This window comes from Accipiter gentilis, chromosome 26 (genome assembly GCF_929443795.1).
Source record: "Accipiter gentilis chromosome 26, bAccGen1.1, whole genome shotgun sequence".
In the NCBI taxonomy this organism is placed as follows: Eukaryota; Metazoa; Chordata; class Aves; order Accipitriformes; family Accipitridae; genus Astur; species Astur gentilis.
Window position 1 is genome coordinate 5,427,935 of NC_064905.1, and position 21,937 is coordinate 5,449,871.

Genomic DNA, 21,937 nt, shown 5'->3' on the forward strand with positions numbered 1-21,937 from the left:
CCAAATAGACCACCTACATTTCGAGCTTGCAGGGAAGGGGCTGTATTAGTTTAGGTCAGTAAAACAGCGCCATTAAAAGCAGAAAATAGAATTGTAGCAGCAATGAACTACAGCAAACGCAAGGAACTCTAGTTAGTTGCAAAGGTCACAAAGAGCGCTAACATTTTTAGCACACAGATTCATTGCTCAACTGCAAATGAATTTTTCAGACCACAAACTATTTTTTGTCTAGACTAAGTCTATATAAGCGAAATAGAAGTAGAGGTTCTGTCTGTTCCATGAAGACGGTGGTGGCAAGGGACCGAACTGCGACAGGACGGCCGCACGGTGCGGCCGGGTCACGCTCCGTACGGGGTCAGACATGGGTTTCAGTGGCAGAGCCCAGCTCCTCCGCTGTTCCCTCTGAAGCCGGGATGCCTGCTGCCGGGCACTCTCCGTTTTGCGTGTGCGGGGTAGAGGCAACGTCGTTCTAGGTATCTGTCAGGAAGGAAAGAATGGAACAGTAGCCAATTTTGCACAAATGCGCGTCATCGGTCGAAATGGCAATGTTAAAGCATCGAGGTAAGCCAGCAACCCGGCCGTGAGGTGCTGCCGGTTCGCCCCGGGTTACCCCTCCGCTCTGCTCTGAACGGCTGCGGGGACGGGAGCACGGTTCCCTACAGCCGGACTCCCCACGGAGGCAGCCTGCCATCTACGAGGCGTCGGTGGGCCGCTGGTCGGGCAGCCGGACGGGCGGCAGCTGACCGCGGGCGGCAGCGGCGGCCCGGGCCGGGCCGGGCGTGGGGCCGGGGCCGGGGCTGGCACCTGCGCCTCGGCGCCCTTCAAGAGGCTGCGCCGGACCCCGCGCCCTCACGGCCCCGCAGCCCGGGCGGCTCGCAGCGCCGGGCGGTGGAACAGAGCGAGGCGGGCGGGCCGGGCACGGCGGGCCTCGGGGCGCGGGCCGGACCGGACCGGACCGGCGAGGCACGAAATGGCGGGTCGGGGCGCGGCGCGGCCAGAGGCGGGAGCGGCGCGGAGCCGCCGGCGGGGCGGGTGTGTGAGGGGGGCGGCGGGAAGCTGTGCGCTGGGCCGCAGGGTCGGGCCGCTGAGGGCCGGCCGGGTGGCTGAGAGGAGAGGCCCGCGGCGGTGGGCTCAGGCGGCTGCGGTGTGGTGGCTGACACCCCGGGGGAGAGCTCAGGTGGGTGCTGCAGAGACCTCCCGTTCCTCTCCAGTGCTGCTGCTTTGTTAGTGTGGCCGTACCCTGCTGCCCGCGCCGCAGAGCGTGCTCTTCTAGCTGCCGCTTCTGCTCTGTAGTTGGGCGCATTTAGGAGCCACGCAGCAGGTTTTCTGACTTTGCTGCGTGTCTTTGAATGGCAACAAATATTGACCACCAAGGCTGTCCATTGACCTGGACTCGGCAGCTGTAGGCAGGCTCAGCGCAGCATACCCACAGCAGGGCTGATAAACTACCTTTGTTCTTGATATAATCACATGCTGGCCAGCCTCTGGTTGGTAAATAGTTCCTAACGTGTAGGTTGAACCCGTGTCACACGCTGCAGTAGTGTTGGGATTTTGTAGAACTAAGGAAAACTTAGTGCTACATGATGAAAGAGCACAGAGAATATGCTTATTTTGGGTTTTGTTACTTCTGTGCTATAGGTTTATTGATATTGGCTCTATGGGGAGCAAGCAGTTACCCTTCCTGTTACAGTTCCTCCTAGGAATTTTACGTCAATATTTTTCAGTCACGTACAAGGGTCCTGTAAGAAAACCCAGCCATAAGGAGCTTCTGCGTTCAGAGAAATGTTGTATCTGTTCCTGTTTTACAGCCAGGAGGACCAAAGCATGGAGAAGCAACGTATCTGGGATTAGACTGCAGAGAGCTAAATCCCCTGTCTCTTGCCCCATTTACTTGGATAAGAATTTTCAAGTGTGGATTTGGAAATTAGAGAGTTAACACTCTCATTTCTCCTAAAGTCGATGTGAATTAGATACCTAATTCCTTTGAGCCCTGTGAAATTCTTGTTGAGCAAACACTACCTTCTGTAACTTATGTGGAAGCAATTAAAAGATCGGCCAACACTGACAAGCTAGTTAATGTGATCTGCAAAGAAGATGCCTTTAAACTTGTCTAGGTCCCAGTAACTGACATGGGAGGCTAATGACAAGGACCTGAGTAAAGATCCTAATGTCAGCATGGGAGTCCTAGTAATCAGCTTGGGAAGCTGATGCCAAGGAGCTGGATAAAGATGCAATTAAGGTTGCCACAAAATACTGGGATATGTTGCAGTTCCCAGCTGTGATAGCCAAAGAGTTGGCTGCAGTTCCAAAACACCAGCATGATAGTAAAGTAGGAATGAAAGGACAAATATCTTGGCCTTTTTGTTTTCCAGGCATTTTTATTCACTATCTGCATGGAGCCTAAATTATCTTGGCAAAATTCCAAGCAATAATCCATTCTTTTCCCCTCTACCTCAAGTGGGTTAATAAAGTATAATTAGGCTTTGCTATTTTGCATTGTACAAGGGACAACAGAATAAACATTTCCACTTTTTATGATCCACCTCAGCTTTTGGAGAGTTTGACAGTTTTACAAGTCCCTGACTGCTTACCCGGGTCAGTGCAAACACCCTGCTTTGAAAGCATGGCATTTGGGCCTTCAACCTTGAGTAGACAACATGTTCAGATTCCCTCTCTAAGTAAGAGGAGATAACTTAAGAAAAAACAGTTCTTGAAAATCCTGTCACAGGTATAATGCCGTTCTGAACAGCCTCAGGAAGTCATAACTCTAGCACAGCTAATGCATGTGTGTATAAAATGAAATACCTTATTAGCAGCTATCATAGGGAAGTAATACAAATTTTTATAGCCCTAGGGAAGATACACAGACCAGAAAGATGCAATGGGAAACTCATAATTTTATCATCAAGTGGACCCTGAAAAATCCTTGGCGCTTCCACCACTGCCAACACAACCGATAATGACAGGTTCCAAGTCACTGCATAAAGGACCTGCCAGCTCACAGCCAACAGCTCGTGAGCTATGGGAAAAATGCATTGCAGAATTTGACATGTGGCTGCCAAGCATGTACGGTGCTTGTTCTGGAGGAGGCTGAGGGGGACGATAGTTTGGGATTGTCGGTGACGAGAGGAGGCAGCAGCATCTTGCTGTGCTGGAACAGTAGGCTGTGCTGTGCCAAATCCAGCAGGTTTTGAGGCGGGGGCTCTGGGTGTCTGCTTGTCTGTTGCTGTTGTAGTAGGATTACTGCCATGTGGAGAAAAAAAGTCTTCCTATATAATGACAGACATTGGGAAAGAACACAGTTCTTGTGATTTTTTTTCTGTTTCCTTGGAGATTGGTGTAATATGTAGTCAAAATCAAGAGTAAGTCCTACCCTCTTTTCTGTTCTCCTGTCTGTACCCGCATGGCATGGGGAGGGGAGGCCATGTGGGTGCCTCCTGGCTGGGTGTGTTGAGAAAATCTGTTCCTTTTTGCAAGCACTGCACTTGCGCACTACAGGAAAGGGGACAAGTAGAGTCCTGGAGTAACTACTGTAGAGGTGCTGCAAACAGCAAGAAAACCTCTCAAACTGTTTGCTCACTGGCATGGTTTTGGAAGATGTTCAGACTTCAAGACAAATCCCTTTGATTAATTAAGACCTGATCACCATGTGATTCTTACCTGTCAAAACTGGAAAACTATTTTGGATGAAGATAGAAGTAAAAGTAATGCATCTACTGTGGTTTTTAAAAATATGCTAAAAAATTACTCTGAGATAGGAGAGCTACAGTGAGACACCTCTGTGAGAAACGATACGTTTAGGCTAAGGTTTCATGCTACGCTGAGCTGCCCTAAGGGCTGCTGGCCCCCCGTGGGCAGCTCCATGTGCCCCTGACCCTTCCTGCCCGTGCCCCCCCCCGCCTTCATCTTGTCACTGGTGCTCGTCGGAACGTGTGGTAGCCAGTGCAGAAAGCTAACGCATCACATATCTGATCTTGCCAAAAAAAGTGAATTGTTTCCTGCTGGTTTGGCTGGCCGGGCCTGCTCGCACAGGCTCAGCGGTGAGGAGCGTGCAGCGCAGTCGGGGGAAAGGAAAGAAACGGGGCTGCTGCTTTGGCAGCAGATCGGTGCAACTGAGAAGTCATGCTGCATCCTGAGAAGAAGGTTCATTGTTCTTTCAAATAGAAATTTGTATGCTCCCATTTTATTTAGAGCAAGTATTTTTAAAAATCTGAAGTACAATTTGGCACCCTTTCTTCTTTAGTTGAAGTTTGTGATCCTCGTGTAGGAAGACTGGCTGGCCTGTTTCATATACAGCTTCTCATTGTTTCAGTTGCTGCCTCTCCCTTGTTGTTAGGGAAGTGCTGCTTCTTGTGAGGAAAACATCTTGGAGAGAATGCCTAAATCTCAGCACAGCTGTCTTTTCACTATTGCTTAAACTAAGTATGCAAGCAATCCTGTTAACATTGGTGATCATTCAGATAGGAATTTGATACATGTCATAGCATCTGGTTTCTAAGTACCTGATGAGTCGGGGTTTGCTCTCTAGTCTGCAGACAGGATAGCGTTCAGATGGGGGAACGCAGTTTTTCAGGTCTTCAGCCCAAGTGGATGACGAGAGGAGGTGTCAGCCAAGCTGATGTGGGTACTGGGGCTCGAGACAGAAGGAGACCGTGCAGCACAGAATGGCTCCGCAGTGGAGAATAAGGGGCAGCAGCTGTGGAGGGCTGCTGGGGGTCATTGGGACAGGCAGGCTGAGGCACAGCCATCATTTTGAATGCTATTTTCAGTGGGACTGGACTGAATCATCTTCAGCACAGAATGGACCTGTGTGACATTGTATAGCCAAAGAATGTCACAGGTCATGTCCTTGCATATTGTTCCTCATAAACATCTGGTAGTAGCCTATCACCCATAGCCCATGGGGAGAGTGCTGGCTTGGCATGGAAATTTTGCTGGCAGCCTCTAATCTAAGGTAGAATATTAAGCTTTGGAGGATTATTTTTTTTTCATCTGCTTAATTATGAAATCAGTTCATGAGAAGGAGGTGACATGTTTGGGTTGCTCTGCTATTTCAGTTGTGCAGATAGCACCCAAAACATCTGTTAAAAATTGTTATCCTCTTGTATGACATCTAGCTCACAGGTAGATAGGTTGCAATTGCAATAATATTTGGGGGTGCTGCTCCATGCCGGCTTTCTGAAGACTCCACCAGTTCCAGTTTCTATTCAGCAAGAGCTAAGTTCTGCCCAACAAGCATCTGAGCAGCTATTCTATCAAGAAGAGCTAAGCAATTGCTATCAGCTTGTGTTTATTAGTACATCTGTTTTAAAAGTTGGTCAGTAAACCTGGAAGATTCTTTTGTAGTGACTCCATGACTATAGAAATGGGAAAGCAAATTCTAACCAGTCAGTGAGGCTGGCTGGGATGGTACATGTCATCATTGCACGGTGAGGCAGAGTAGACAGGCTGTGAAGCCAAGCTAGGATCAGAAGGTAGGAATGGGTCTTCTGCACAAATGGCTCATCTGTACTATTTGTCTTGCCAAAAAAATAGTGTGAGGATCCTTTCAATAGCCCCAAAGAGTCTTCAAGAAGATTGCGTCTGCTTTTTATGAAGGAATCTTACATAGGAAACTGAGCTTTGGCAGCTTTTAAAGGCATGTCTTAAAGCATCGTGCAAGTTGCCAGGACTGTGATCGTTACTTTAGCACCTCCATTAGGGCAGGATTTATAAGTATCTGTTGCACATTTATAACAGTTGCTGCCCCAGGTGGGTATGTTAGTGTTAGCCATTAATGCTACTCGTGATTATTGCTCTTCTTTTACGTCTCTGTGACTTTTATTCCCAGAGCTTGAGAACTCTCCGGGGTCCCTGACGGAGAGCACTGCTGGGGTGCTTCATCTGTATTCTGCCACTACCTAACGAGTTTTCACTTGTCCTTCAGGCTGCACATGCCATAAAAGCCAAGCAGTCTTGCATGTCAGTACTGAGTGCAGCCCTATGGAGAGCAGTTATTTCCTTTCGAGCTATTATTTCTTATTTCCCTTTTATTTCCTCCTCTCATGTTGGTCATTATAATAGTAATACAGGCTCATCTGGGAATTTCCTTTCATCAGAGAAAAATTCCCGATCATCCATTATCCCTGCATGATTTCAATTTCCAGTAGGATTGAGAGGAGGCAGTGTAGACATCCCTGAAATAGAGAGGTATCAGTAGGACCCTTTCGGTAGTTATTTTAGCAGTGAAATCATTGCAGCAAATCTAATGGCAAATAATTGTAGACATGCAGGCCAAGAACTTATTAGTGCTCCATGTGTTGTCTCCTAGCACAGCAGTGGCATTGCAGCACAGGACTGTGCAAAGGTATGTTAAAAGGCCTGAAGATTTACATGAGCAAAGAAAATTCCCCCAGCTCCTGTTCTTGTCTTATGGAAGAAACACCTCTATGCCATTGTATTTTCAGTCATATACACTGAAAATGTCATCACTAGTTGCAAAATATTTTCTAGCCTGTTCTTATTTGCATCACTGTTCAATGGCTTGGTTAGCTCTAAAAATAAAGTTGTACTTTTAATGTGTTGGGACCTGGGGAAGCTTCAGCCCCTACACAGTCACTCCTGCCTGAGCTCAGGGAAGCTGTGCACAGGCTCAAGTTGGCTAGTTTGAAGTGAGGTCTGGAATGAGGACAGCTATAGTTTCTCCACAGCTGAGCTGGTTGAATGAGTCTATTGGGTTTTTCTAAGTGAAAATCACTTTGTCTTTGGGAAGACTTTTAGTGTTAGACCGGTCATCCTCCTGGCTCTTTTCTACACATTTTTTTCATTCCGATTTTGCTCTGTGAGTACAATGCTTGTGTTTTATCAGTCCCCTGTCTTGGTATTCAGTAAATGCTGTTATGATAAAGATTATGATAAATTGTGGCACTAAGTATAGTAATAACTGTAGGCATAGTGTATACAGGCTATTGTGGAAGAAATTAGTTTCTGTTCTGCAGTTTGAAAAAAAAAAAAAAGTCATGCATCTGTTTTATGTGGAAGTATCCTTATCATCCTGTGGTATCGCTTTATTGTCAGATGAAAAAGCCACAGAGTTTTGTGCAGGAAAGCATTTGTTATGGATGGCATTGTCCAAATTAATCAAGTGATAATGGAAATAATTTAAAGTTTAGCAGAAGAATAATAAAATCATGGAAGTTATGTAAGATTTTTGATGAGTTTCTTCAGTCTGTTGCACTGATGACTTACAACTGAGAAGTTAGAGCAAAGCAACCAGTGAATTGGAATAGGTATATATGTGAAGTGCCTTGGAATCCTAATCTTTATGTGTACGTGTAAAGAAAATAGTTTTAAGAAACAGGTCTGTTCCTCCAGCCTAGCTACATTTTAAGGTGCTTTAAAAACATTTCTCTCTACTGAGTATGCTTCATTTTAAGGTAGTTTAAAAATGTTTCTTTCAAAGGAGTCTTTGCATTTTGGTTGGTGTATGTGTTAACATGTGCTGGAGTACATGCAGACATACAAAATGTTTAGTATGGCAATCCTCTCCTCTTCAATAGACCCAGTAATTGCTAGTATTTGCAGCGTTTAGAGCTTGCTGGGATGTACTCATGCTAAATATGTTTATGTTTTTGAGGAATCTGGTGAGTGTTCTGTGATTCTGTGAAGTTATATTCTGCTCTTGCTCCTATGGGAATGTTACAGTATTGGCCACAGGGCTTTATGAATTGTCACAAAATGAGCAATTAATTCTTGACATCTGCTGTGCTGAAGTGACTGCCAAGTTGCGTGGGTAGTTGGCAAGGAAATAAATATTGATAGACCCTAGCAACAGGTACTCCTGAGAACTCTTGTTCTGGGAATGCTTAGGCTGTGTCCAGTGTTACTAATGTCGTGATAGCATTTTAAGTTTATTTATAGGATTTGTTTGTGTCTTATCACCATCTCTCAGAACTGGAATGCATGAATGGGCTTTGCTGTGCAAAGGCATAGACATGTGTATCATATACCCTTTTCTGGTGACTTATTTCGACATGTAACAGATGCTTCACTGTCCAAATCTCAGGGGTAGTTGGTGTACACCAATGTATGACATCTCAAGTATGTGCTTATATCTAGACTCTTGTATGTTTGCTGTCTATCCTATGTTGGAATGACTACTCCTGAGCTATGTATGCGGAAGTGCATTGGATACAAGAATTTCTTTCTTTTTAGTAATATATCAACAAAACATTCATATACAAGATCCTCTGAGAATCCACCAGATAAAGTTAGCTTGCTTATATTGTGAAAGCACCAATGCTTGTGAATGCTGTAAGTGAACAATTTTATGTTCTCATTGCAGAAATTGAAGCCAGAGAAGCCTGTGACTGGCTGAGAGCTGCCGGTTTTCCCCAGTATGCTCAGCTATTTGAAGGTATGATCCCAAAGACTTGTCAAGCAGCTGACACTGAATTCAAGTAGAATTGTTTACATAAATATTTGAGAACCTGACACTTTTGATGGAAGCACTGCCAAATTCTGTAATATCTTCATGCAAACCTGTAGAAAAATACTAACATGGAGCGTGTTCTTGCAGAAGTGACATCGTAATTAGGTTAGCATGGACTCAGTAGAATTCTGTAAAGGACCAAATCTTTCCTGGTTATTGTTAGACTGTAACTCAGTCAATTTTCTGCTTTTGCAATTTTTAGTTGCTTACAATTTTCTCAGGCTCTTTTCCTTGGAGTGTTGGGGGTTTTTTCTGACTCACTGGTTGCAACCAAAACTCATCTAAGGCTCTCCAGCCTGTGCTCTTGAGCAAGATTGTTTTATTGGTGTTTTGAAAAAGAGTGTTGGAAAAATCATCTTGCAATCATAAGTTTTTAAAACATATATTCAGAAGCAGCCAGCTAGTCAAACAGTGCAATTTCAGCATGTTTTCATGTTGTTAAAGCTACAAAGAGTGCTTATTACCTGGGGGGGAGATACGTATTTGTTGAGAACTTGTATAATTTTCAGACAACATTTGTGCTTATACCTTAAAACTTCTTTAAAATATGTTTATTGTTACAAACATTGAATATAACAAAAGCTAGTCTATTTTTAAGAGAGATTTTATCAAGAACTACAGTTAAAAGAGCTAACGGTAACTTCTGCCTGCTCTCATTCCCACCTCCCCTGTTCATTGCAAAATTAAAAATTGGAAGTCAAGCAATAGAGCCAAATTTGAAAGCTGTATACTATGAAACATGGTGTCTCGTGGAAATGCTTCCTGTTTGACTACAGTAGATTTTATTATATAAGCTGTAAATCTTACAGTTTGTTGGAAATGTACATCATGCTTCTGGAAAAATTACCTTGCTGTTTATGCAGTGTCTCGACTAGGTAAATTAAGCTTAAAAAGTAAGCCAAGAAAATACTGATAGGTCTCACTGGTTTCCTCACCTGCAAGGCTAAATCTCTAAAGCTGAAACATTGAACTCTTCAGCTGGTGTGTCGATTAGCTTCAAGCACAGGATGATGTGTCACGCTCGCTATCCCTCAAAGACCATATGTCGCGTGCTGCATAGTACCTTACCTTCAGCAAAAGCTCATGTAAAATAGTCCTAGTTTTATACTGTACTTGAAGGCAGAAGGTGCAGAGAACCTAACCAAAGTAAAACTTTAATTTTGCATTTCTTGGCTATAGTACTTAGCCACTGCAAGCTCCTGAAATGCAGCAAATGCTTGTCTACCTCTAACTAATAACAGCAAGCAAGTACATTTATTCTGCCACTTGATCTAAGGAACTGATCCTCACTTACTTGAAGGACATCTGTGTGATGATGTAGTTGTAGAAATAGATTTAGATTTATTTCACCTATGATAAATATGTTGCAAAATTCAAAGTCTTTGCAATTATAACTCAGATTTCAGATTCAGCTTCTTTCTTTACAGATATGCAGTTTCCTATTGATGTAAAAACTGTAAGGAAAGATCATGAATTTTTAGATGGAGATGCGATTGAATCACTATTCAGGTAAACATTTATTATGTATCATCTTTAATACCTCCAGGCTCCGTAGTTATTTGTCATTCATCTTTTCATGCCTTAGTTTTTGTCAGAGACTAACAAAGTCACCGATGCTGTGACTTAAGGAAATCACTTAAGCACATACTTTAGTACCACTGAAGTTGGTTGTTTTAAGAATTTAAAAGGTAAAGTAAGCATGTGTCTGCATGTCTTCTTCAGCCAAGGTCTCAGTGTCATTACACTAAGCATCAAATCTGTCTTCTCTGTAATGTGAAATGTCTGCAGGCTGAGAAAGAATAATCAGTTCCCTGCAAGCATATGGTAGCATGACAGTTTGCTCTTCAGAATTGCATATTACAGAGTGCAGGGATTTCCTCCCACTAGTGATCTTCCCCAGAGCTGTTCCAGGAGATAAACAGCAAAACCAATCTGCACAAGAGATACGTTTTCTGGTTTGTTCTCCTGAATATTTTTTTGAGTGAGAAGCAAAGGTATTGATTTGAAATTATAGTTTTGCCACAGCTGTTCACAGCACACAAGTGAAATTGCATCATGGGTACAAAGTCAAACTCATTGCTCTTTGGACTTTTCCCCATGTAAGAGTGCAAGGATAGCGTAGAGGCATTCTACTTAACTACTTACTGCAGCTATTGAAGCCTTCTCATTATGAGAATGTTTAGCAGCTGAAGTGAACTCTGGACTATCCATGCTACACTGCTCGTCCGATCCGAGGGACGCAATAAGAACGTCTAACTCTTAAAGGACTGGAAAGTTCCTCTTCTGGCAAAGTGGTTTGGTCCTTTTCTGTATTGTTAGGTCACCTGAATTCAAATTCTGCTTGTAACAGGAGCACCAACAGGAGTTGTTTGCATATACATCTCTAATGCACAGCAGGTATTAGAGAACTTTGGATATATTTTGTTTCTTGATATGACTTCTATCCTGAGTGTTCCTTGAAGGCTGTCAGTGTGCCTCCCTGTTGATACCACATATTTGTTTGACAGTTAAAAGTGACTGACGAGTTTTGAGCCTTATTGATTCCGCAAGTTTTAATTAAAATGATAGATAATAAAGTCCTTCTAAGGACACAGGGTAATGTCTTTTACATTTTTATTTTTATTCTTTTAAGAAAGCCACTTAGGGTTTCTTTCATTTTCAAAATCTTACAATGTACAGTTTTTCACAATCGTTAAAGCTCATCATATGATTTTAAATCAACTGATTAATTATGGTCCTCTTCTCTAATTTTAAGATGGCAGAACTGGAATTGTGAACATCATGGGGTTGTTAGTTGGCGCTGGTTTTGGCAAAATGTACGGAGAACCTCTATCAGAATGTCAGTCTTTGATACCAAAAATGAAGACTCCATGGTAGAAGTTCACAACTAATTTGGTGCGTGTTTGTTAACAAGAAATAAAATAGTTTAAATTTAAAACTTCTGTCTTTTTTCTTATACCCTAGACGGTTGAACACATTGAACAAGTGTGCATCAATGAAAGTGGAAATAAGCCATCAGAGGAAACAGGTATGTTTGTAAAATATAGTTAATTTTCTCATTAAAAATGTGCTTAGCTATTATATCAAAACCCTATTTTTAAAAGATGTATGAGGGATTAGCAATTTCTGAACTTTTCTTTCTATTCTCTTCCATCCTGTAAAGCTCTTCCATCTGCATTTTCTGCTGAAAAACATAGTGATGGAGATTGAAATTACATAATGTTCATTTTGTAACTTTGTACGTTAGGTTAGGGATGGGTTTTGAAATGGTTTTTAAAAATAATTTGACACACATTACTGTCCAATTTTTGCACCAAGGCCCCACCTCAGCATGTCTTTCCTAAGTAGTTTTACATCTTATTTAAAGCCTGAAAGTGCAATTTCACTCTTATTGACTAAATGAAGGATAAGAAATTAAAATGGACAATCCAAATAGTGTCAGCTAATGTCAAATGTCCAGCCAATAGAAGCTGGATAGGTTTTAGCTGTGATAGCTTTGTCCTCTCCTGCAAAAAAGTGCAGTAGCTGACACAGAGTTATAGCCACATCTTGGCTAGTTAACATCAGGATTGTAAAGCCTCTTCGGTACCATGGATTAAATGCAGGACTAACCAAAAAATAATGTCATCTTTTGGAAAAATGTCTACTTTTTTGGAAAGGTCATTTCCATCTCTCTAACAGTTTGCTGGCCAGGCACTCACTTGGCATGGAGACAGTACAGCCAATGGAGCACCTGGGGCAAATGGGTGGTGAGGCTGAGGTCTCCAGGATATTGATGCTGCCAGTCCCACAGCCAAATACCTCTTTACCTGAAAATGGATGAATTTTGGTCACAGAAGCATGAAAGAGTGTTTGATTTGTTTGGCTTTAGGAAGGGCCATGTAAAACCAATACAGTTATCTTTCAGAATCTTTGTATTTGCCGCGAACCAGAATTTTTCATCCTCATATCAAATCTATCATCTTTTCCTATGGTAAACTTACCAGATTTGTCAGCATGCTTGGGAGTAATTTGTCAGCTTGTTTTTCAACAAACCAGAACAGAGCTCAGGGCAGACCGTCAGTAACTGAACGGTTACATTTCCATTTGTTGGTCTTGGGGGTTTTGGAGGAAGGCAGAAAATTTAAGTCTCCTTTTTTGTTACATTTTTTCATAATTTAAAGTTTGCCAAACTTTGCCCTTGAACTGTACTTTTTTTTTTTTCTTCTAAGAGTGATGACTCTGAAGATGATGAACCTTGTGCCATAAGTAACAAATGGGCTTATGAGAGGTGCAGTCAGAGGTGGTCTCGTATCGAGAGCCTAGAAGGTTTTCCAGGAGAGGAAGGTGCTAGTGCATCAGTCCCAGGCAGTCCAATACTGAAGAGCATCACCAACAAGGATGCTATCTTTCTGGATCATGGCGAGAAACATGATGTGTCCTCAATTCACAGTGCTAGCAGTGGTGACAGTGACATTGTTAGCTTCCCAAAACCTTTTGAAGATGTGGAAACCAGCACGAGTTCCTCAAGATGTTCCTCAGTTAAAGTGGCTTCACTGGACTCTACATTTAGTTGTTCTCCTCCCTGCGGTGAATTTTTAAATATCACCAGTGAAGAGAAGCTTTTGGATAAGTCACCATATAAAAAGAGGAAGAGCCTTCTAAAGAAAATGGAGAAGTTGCACTTAAGGAGCTGCAACTTAAGGAGTGGTCAGTCAAAGGCCAAACCCATAATAAGTGAACCTGTTCTTCTAGAAGGACTTAATGAAGAAAAGATGAAGATGCTGAACTGTGTAAATATTTCTGACCTCTCTAGCTCCCGAACAAAGAACAATTCTTCCTTTTCTCCCCAGAGTTGCAATAGCAGCAATCAGTCTGAAAATAGCAGCACAGTGAGCACTCCAAGTCCTGTTATAAAACCACGAAGCCACTGTGAAGGAAGGGGGGTGTATGCAGAGGACTTGGATTCTAGCAAGCTCTTGCTGTGGGATGATCTATCTCAGCAAAACCTAAAAAATGACATGACGTTACGAGTGAACCAGATGTTTCAAATACCACAAGGCCATAAACCTGGCACTTTCCCCAAAGCACTTACAAACAGCTCCCTGTCTCCAGTAGACAACTCTTCCATCAACTGGAGAACTGGGAGTTTTCATGGGTGTGGGAGGAGCCGGAGCAGAAGCAGTTCCAAGGACTCCAAAGCCCCCAGGAATCCCCTTTCATGCACAGATAACAGGCTAAGTGTATATGACAACATGCCCAGTATTGAACTTGATAATTTGGAGGCAGCACAAGTTGGTGATGATGATGTTTTTTCAGAACTGAACAACGTCATAGAAGATGTCAATGGTCTCAAAAAGTTGGTTGATCAGTGGACAAAGACGTTCTCTGATGATGGAGATTTGGACTTTGCCAGTGACTTGACCTCTTTGTATCCATCCTCACCTAAGGAAATCTGTCTTGAAACAGAGGGCTCAGAAGATAAGAGAGCAGACCTCCCAACCACTGAGGGAGAGAGCAGCTGTGAACTGGGCAAGGAGATCAGTTCTGCAGACCTGGCATATGTGACAGACTCTAAGAAGATCAACAGGTCAGCCACTCTTGGGTTTCCCTAGTTGACTGCCCCTTGGGAACCTTTTCCCATTGATTCTCTCCACTCAAAATGTAATTGCTTTTCCAGAATAAAGCATCCTTAAGTAAGTCTGTTCTGGGTAGCAGGGTCTGCAGTGCTGGTGCCAGGTATTGCTGGTCTGTAGGCATTCTGGTATCTACATCTGCTCTGACCTCTGTTGGAAGTAGGGCGCTCATGATCTGCATGAGCACTTAGACATTTGGAATCAGGCTTTATGGCTAGCTTGCTGTATTTCTTACTGAATTATTTTATATTGCCAGAGTACCTGCTGGATGAGAAGTACCTTGTTTAAATGCAACTAACCATATGGTGTTCAGGAACTGCAGGTCATTTAGAGTCTTAAGTGCTTCACAGATGCAGACAGAAGACTAATAGGGACAATGGAAATACTCCTAAGCTTAAACAATATTTATCCCATAGGCATGGGAAGCAACACTGGTCTGTGGAAGAGAGTGTGAACTTGGAAAGCCTTTCCATCCAGACTGATAGCCAGTCAGCTGCCCAGCTAGCCCGGACACAAAAGCTGGCTTTGTTGAAACTCACTGCTTTAATGGACAGATACTCCCCTTCCAGTAAGCAGGGCTGGAACTGGTAAGTTGTCTAATATTAAAGCAACCTGTGTTGGAGAGAGAGGATTTGATGTAAGCAGGGGAATTTCCTTGTCTGCCTAGATTACACCTGTCCAAGATGAGGAATTTCATCCTGTTAAATCGCTGGCAGTTCCACAGTTATTTCAATGGCTTCAGATTTCTTTTGCTATGGACTGCACTTTTGCTCCTCACTGGTGGTCATGTTACTGATATTAAAGAACGTTATAGTTTCTCTCTGAATTTGCCCATTTGCAGGGGTTTGTCAGAGGTCCTTCACAGAGATTGCAGGACCTGAGGGGAGAGCTGGCTGGGCTGAGAATCCATCTCTTCAGCATCAAGTCCCTGTTTGAACTAAAACAATGACAAAGTCAGTCACTCAGAGGACTTAAAAGTATCAGTTTAGCACCTTAATGATTTTCTCTCTATCTTATGATGCTATGTGTACAGGTATGCGGCAGAATTCGGGGTTGTGGCAAGTATAACTAAATCCTTTCCCACGCCTGTAACTAAAGTAGCAGGTGGAACTGTGCTGGAGAGCTAATAAGTTGTATGCACTGGTTTTTGTTTTCAGGACTATACCAAAGTTCATCAAAAAAATAAAAGCCTCTGACTACAAGGACAAAAATGTGTTTGGGGTTCCTTTACTTCTGAATGTTCAGCGAACAAGCCACCCACTGCCTAATGGCATACTGCAAGCACTGGACTATTTAAGAAGCCACTTTCTTGACCAGGTATGAACTTGAGGCAGCCCAGAGCAGCTCTGTTCCATAAACAGATCTGCTCCAGGGAACCAGTCTCTGCTTCCAGCTTTTGTGAGGGACTTTCTTGCCTCCTAAGGCTCTGAATAGGCAGAATGGTGTAGGTCTGAGCAGGTGGCCTGCAAGGAAATGCCAATGCTGTTTCCTTCCGGGAATATCTTTCATCCTGTGTTGTATTTTTGTGCCTTGCTTCACTGAAAGCATCTGCAGTCAGTTCTCTTGGTGCAGGCAGTCAAGCTGTCTTCTCCTGGTGAGGTAGCATGTCTGCTCCCTTAGGAAGTAAATCTACCAGACAATGTCGTTATTCCCTCTGTTCTGTGGTTGCTGCTAAGTGTCAGAGCTAATGTGATAATTAATCTTGTTTCAGCTGAAATGTACCACTAAGCAGAGGTAAAACATATTAGAGCAGTTCCTGTAACATCTTTTTCTGGAGCTCAAATCTGTATTTATCCACTAAGTGGAGATGTGTGCATGGCATTGAAAGTGTGTGTTGCATATGCTGTTTCTGTAGGATAGTTGCAGAAATGGGAGACCCTGTGACATAAGACATGTTAAAGAAAGGACTTTTTTTTTCTGTGCTTTGCAATTATATAGGTGTGTAATGTCATGCTGCAGTACAAAAATGTGTGTGTCGTGTGAAGTTACAATGCAGTTTGGTGGCACATACTTGAGTGTGAGCAGTCAGTTTCTTCTGAAGGCAGTGTGTTTAATTTTGAGGATGTGGTATCTATTCAGTTAATGCAAAAAAAAAAAAAGAATGTAAATACTCTCTCAGTGGCACACAGTGAAACTTTCAGCAGAAGCTTTGTTGAGGTTGAGTTCATGGGCAACTTCTAAATCTAGGTTTTGTCTGAAACTTGATTGATAATTCACATTAAAAATAAAATCATAATTTCCCTCAGAATGGCAGTTGCCCTTTGCCAACCTACTGATGTATTAGATGTGTCAGACATGACAGATGTTAAACCTGAACCATGTGGATCTCACAGTCTGAGTTTCTTTGCTCCAATATGGGCATTGATGTACATCTGCTTTTGGATGAACACATGTTGGTGTATTAGCAACTTGCAGTTCTAATGTGTGAACATAGCCTGCTCACACAAACTTCCAGACGTCAATAGTAATGATTTTAAAAGTCGAAAAGAGTAATTTTGCATCAACTAAAAAGCAAGCAAACAAACATGAAAATTGGTATACCTTTCACAGCTGGTTCTGCTGGCATCACTCATGGTTTGCCTTCATGGGAGGAATATCTGTCCTGCTTCTAATGATACCAAAATATTTTGGTGTTAGATCCCACTACCACAGGGTCTTAGCCAACAAAAGGAAAGTGAAGGATCAATTATTTGTCAGAGGTTTGATTCCTGATGGCTCCTTTTTTGTCTTTCTTTAATATTTTCTTATACCCACAGGTTGGCCTGTTCCGAAAATCTGGTGTTAAATCCAGGATTCTGTCTTTAAGAGAAATGAATGAAACCAACCCAAACAACGTATGTTACGAAGGGCAGTCAGCATTTGATGTGGCAGATATGGTGAAGCAGTATTTCCGAGACCTTCCCGAGCCTATATTTACTAGCAGGCTCTGTGAATCCTTCCTCCACATCTACCAATGTAGGTAGCAAAAGCTATAGTTTTCCAGTTCCTTGAATATCTTAATGTTCAACTGTACAAGGCAGAGGCAGGCTAGAACTAGTGTCATGTCCCCTTGTAGTCAGAGGAGACAAGACAGGCAGGCTGTTTCTGAAGAGAGGAGTTCATTGTGGCTCTGGACTTAAGGACTTCACCATCTGCAACCTATGGGCCAGCTATTTTCTAACATTGTGTCTTTTCTGTTCTTTGAAGGATGAGTGTAATAACCTATGTTATAGCAGCCCTCCTATAATGTGTTTTTAAATGGTCATTTCCTTATGCAAAATTAAGAAAGAATCTAGTTCCCTTGTTCATGATATGAAGTAGCTCCTTGTGCAAAAAGTCATGTTATATTGATGACATTTCTTTATTAAGGTGCCCAAGCACAGTTGCTGTAAAACTTGCCAGCAACTTTCTGACTGTTATTATCCTTGAGACTCAAGCTGAAAAAGAAGGAAATGTGAAGCTGACATCTAACATTGAATATAGTTTTAAACATGTTCCATCTCCAGTACTTTGTCATCAAGGAATTCGCTTTCAAAAAGCAGTTGGGTTGGGGAAGGAGCTTGCTGTAGGGGCTTATGATGACGTTGCTACAGGCAAGTTTCTTCCTTTTGAGAAAAAGTTTTGAAAGTCAAGGTATGTGATTTCTGAGTGGACTGGTTTTCAGCGTGTTTTATATGACTTTTATCGACTTGAGTAAATGAGAAGCTGCTGTCTTGTGTATGGTGTACGTTTGTGAAAGTTTGGTTGGTTTTTTTTTTAACCTGTCAGGCTTTTAGAAATATTTCTGAAAACGGTTTGTTTATTTGTTCGAAGCAAGTTTTCTTTTTGCATCCACAAATCCTTTTTGTAAGGAGGTCCACAATTCCTATGTCCAATGGATGTGGAACCGTTTTCTTCCATTTGTTATAACCTGGCCACTGTCCATCTCCTGTCTCTTGTTATGGGACAGAAACAGCAAATGACTGAATTCCACTCACTGATCTTCTGGCACATGTGACTTGAGCAAGTGCCCAGATTAAATTACTATCTTTTGGAGGTAAGAAATGTGCTGCTTTCACCAAGAAGCATGTTTTGTGTGTTCTACGTATGTCTTTCTACTTGAAGGGAAAGAGAAGTGATATTCTACCCTTTGTAGTGGTGTAAATTGGAGAAATACTCATGATAGGGGGATGCATGGCAGGATGAACCATACCTACTCTCCTGCAGGAGCTGTTTGGGCACAAAGGCTCACTGGTTTTTAGTGTGAATTAAAATCTGTTGGCAAAACATGGTTCTCTGAATTGAGTTATCATCTGAGAGCATCTGTTGTCTTCATGCCTGAAGCTGAAAGGAAAAGACAGTAAAGTAGCTGTCTGCTCCAAAGTATCATTCCAGAGTAATATTTTATGGGGAGACAAGCCCTTATTTGGACTGTAACCAGAGCCGGTTCAGGATAAGTTCATTAGCATGGTGTTCCAGGTAAATTGCAAGTCAAGCACCAGCATCACTGAGTGTGAATGTGCATCTTGACAGGCAACAGGAGAAAACTGTACTTGAGTGATGTGACGGTGATAATGGCCTTTGTGTTCTCTGTTGTGAGCTAGAGTCACAGGAAAATGGATGAACCTACATTTTCAATGTCCTTGGGATTCTGTTGATGGATGCTTCCTCTGCAAGTCATATGTGATTCTCATCATTTTTTTCTGTTTTCAGACGTTCCAAAGGATCAGCAGTTTCAGGCTGTCCAGGCTGCTATTCTCCTTCTCCCAAAGGAAAACCGAGAAGCTCTGAAAATCCTCCTGTTCTTTCTACGAGATGTGGTTGCTTTTGTTGAGGAAAACCAGATGACCCCAACCAACATTGCTGTCTGTCTTGCACCATCTTTGTTTCACCTGAACACCTTGAGAAGGGATAGTTCCTCCTCCTCCATGAGGTATTAGCATCTTAATGCTGGCATTGCTGCTGTCCGTACTGTTCTTTGCTGGAACAATGTCTTCTGTAGCTGGCCTAGGATCAGTGTCTGCTTTTAAGGGGGAAATAGTGTATGTGTCTTGGGGTTTGTCTCAAATACTGTTGTTCAGGTCCAGCAGGAGCTGACCATAGTGCATGCAACGATCCAGCAGCTCATTGTCCAGTGTAGAGAACAATGGTAAAGCCCTCTTGTCACGCTCCTGACTAGTCTGCATGTGAGCTAGCCTGCCTCCCTCACGACTGCTGTATTCTTTGCGGTTGTCCACAGGTCCAGCTGCCCAGGAACCCGGCATGTGGCCCACAGTTTGCATTGAGGTAGTGCTGGCCATTGAAAATGTAGCTCTTGCACTGGCAACCTAAACCCAGGTGCAGCTTTAAGTCCCTGCAGATATCTGGCAGATTGTAGCAGTTGCTGGCACTAGCTCTGCTGGGTGATAAGGGGATTGTTCCTGCCAAACCAAGCCACAGGGATTCTGTAAATTTATCTTAATAAGTATCTGGGTTGCATAACATCCCCTGTTTGTACGTGCAGGGAGGAAGGTGCCCTTGGGCCAAAGTAGACAAATAATCTCTGAGAGCATTCATGCCTTATCTGGTCTCCTGAGGCAGGGCTGTTTGCTTTACACCATGCTCCTGCAATGGACAGACACGTATCAGGGTAGAAGAGGACAGCTGACTTTTTGATGGAAACATTATGCACCCATCAGAGTAGGGTGTTCATCACCTCACGTGTGGATCTAAAGATGAGGACTAGTTCCAAAGCAGAAGCTGTCAGATGTGCTATTGGCATCTTTCAGGATAATAATGCAGGCTGTGATTAGCACAGAGAGGGGAGAGAAAACTCTAAGGACTTCTCTTTTGAATGGCACAAAGCATCTGAAAATGCCTAAATGTAACTAGAGCCTAGAGCTGCCCAGCCATCCCTGGGCTGAGCCAGCATGTGGCCAGGGAGCCATGTGGTCATTGCAAGGGCAGGTGGGGATGCAATGGAGCTGTAGTGGCATCAGGTCCTTCCTGGATTGCACTTGTGTTTGAGCTCCTGGGAGTCATACTTTGAGCATTGTACCTCTTTGGTTTACAGAAACATTACTTTGAAATACTAGGACCAAGAATAGAAACTGAGTTTTCTCTTTGTTGTCACTGTTAAGAAGCTGGGATGCTTTGAAGCTTTAGCTTTTTTGTAACTGGGCATTAATGCCATAGTGCAGGGTTCCAACTTCAAAGGGTAGGAGCTGACAGGTCTGACTTTGAGGAGCAGGGCTGAGGACTCTTATCTTCCACCCAATTTTCAAGCCATTTGGCAGGAATGCACATAGATAAAAGTATCAGAAGCAAGGATTAATGATGTCATATAATGATTATGAATTAAAAGCAGGGACTGTTTTTGAAACGTTTGGTGTGATTTGGGCCAAAGGATTTAAAAGGTTCTGCATGGGCTTTGCAGGGTATCAAAGGAGCTTGATATTTGAAGGCTACACACAAATCAGTTTGGGGTCATTGCTGTCTTTGGCCAAGAGTGTGATGATGTGTTTGGGGAATAAAAAGCCTTGAGTTGCCTTTTTTGGGCATATGTTAGTACTGGTCAGTACTGCCCCAGGCACTTTCAGGATGTGCTGGGAGGGAACGCTGTCTAGGGACCTTGCTGCCGTAATGTAATGTAACGTGAGCTCCTACATGGCACATAAGGGTCCTTCAGCACAGTGTGTTTTTGCTGAAGCTGCTGGTTTCCAGCCCCCAGGCAGGCCAGCCGAGTGGGCACGTTGTACTTGTGGTTCACAGCATCTTCCTCACACAGCCTTCCTTTTGCCTTTTTCTCTCCATAGATCTAGTCAGAGGAAGTGCAGCTTGGGGAAGCCAGACCAGAGGGAGCTGAGTGAGAACCTGGCAGCAACGCAGGGCTTGGCCCACATGATAATGGAGTGCAACAGACTCTTCCAGGTATGTCACTTGCTGTAGCAAAGCAAAAGCATGGAGTGGGGTAAGGGGTGTTCCTACACTGGCCAAGGCCTTGAGCAGCCTGGTGTAGGTGGCCTGCTTTGAGCAGCCGTTTGGGCCAGAGCCCTGCAGAGGTCCCTGCTAGCCCAGCTGTTTCTCTGAGCCTGTAATAGGTGTGAGTCCTGCTGACCCCAGTACAGAGAAAATTAATGTCATTGCAGATTTTACCGCAACTATTTGTAAGAGCTGTGAGAGCGTTTCTCCATTTCCCTCTCCATCCCCCAGCTGCTATGGGGGTTTGACTCCCTGGGCTTAGGGCCAACTTAGAGAGTACCTGTAGGGCAGAGGCTGCCGTACACTCTTGCAGGGAGGCCCTGGCCAGGGCTGACCATCCCCTCTTGTAGGAGCGGCTTGAAGTTGAGGTTTTGCTGCTGGGGCCTGGCCGGCATGACAGCCATGCCTGTGCATAGCCATGGACCCCAGTAATCTGGACCTGGATCTTGACCCACAGACTGACTTCCCGGCTTGACCTCGGCCCTTCCTCATCATTATGGACTTGCCTGGCAATCCCTAGACTGTGGCTGACCCTGGCTGCTGTCACTGGACCTGATCCTGACCTCCCTTGCTGACTCACCTTCCTGGCACAACCTCGGACCGCATCACCATGGTTGTCTGATGATCTGGACTCTTGGCTGACCCTGGCTGACACTTCTGGCCCGGCTCAGGTACTGTGGGACTGGGTGGCTGCTGTGCCAGCCCCGTTATCCCACTTGACTCCTTTCCCTCGGGAGCCACCAGCCCTTGGTGCACCCCGACAGTCAGCTCGGGCCTTCCCACCCTCCGCTCAAGCAGCGTGGCTGGGCTGGGGCGGCTGTCCCATGGCTCCCCTGAACTGACACACGGCCCTGCCTCAGGGCTCTCCCCAGCACTGACCCCCCCGCCCCCAGCCAGTCCCTTGCTCCTGAGTGACACCCACTGCCCCCCCCAG

At 43.9% G+C, this 21,937-nt stretch overlaps 1 protein-coding gene across 1 annotated transcript; it reads left to right on the top strand.

Annotated features, from left to right (window-relative positions):
- Positions 1-432: 432 nt before the first annotated feature.
- On the top strand, positions 433-21,878 carry LOC126050893 (rho GTPase-activating protein 7-like). The gene is made up of 11 exons (XM_049829399.1): positions 433-561; positions 8,324-8,395; positions 9,898-9,979; positions 11,435-11,498; positions 12,682-14,039; positions 14,502-14,672; positions 15,243-15,402; positions 16,842-17,040; positions 18,757-18,976; positions 20,838-20,952; positions 21,461-21,878. Exons 1-11 carry the CDS (start codon positions 540-542, stop codon positions 21,476-21,478), a joined length of 2,481 nt encoding a protein of 826 aa, XP_049685356.1. The 5' UTR covers positions 433-539; the 3' UTR covers positions 21,479-21,878.
- The last annotated feature ends 59 nt before the right edge of the window (positions 21,879-21,937 follow it).

What these genes read in the sequence shown, in the direction of transcription:
- LOC126050893 (XM_049829399.1), top strand. Translation starts at nt 540, where the DNA reads ATGGCAATGTTAAAGCATCGAG. An exon ending in GAAGCCACTTTCTTGACCAG is followed by an intron (nt 15,403 to 16,841) that starts GTATGAACTTGA and finishes TTATACCCACAG; the next exon opens with GTTGGCCTGTTCCGAAAATC. An exon ending in CTTCCTCCACATCTACCAAT is followed by an intron (nt 17,041 to 18,756) that starts GTAGGTAGCAAA and finishes TTCTGTTTTCAG; the next exon opens with ACGTTCCAAAGGATCAGCAG.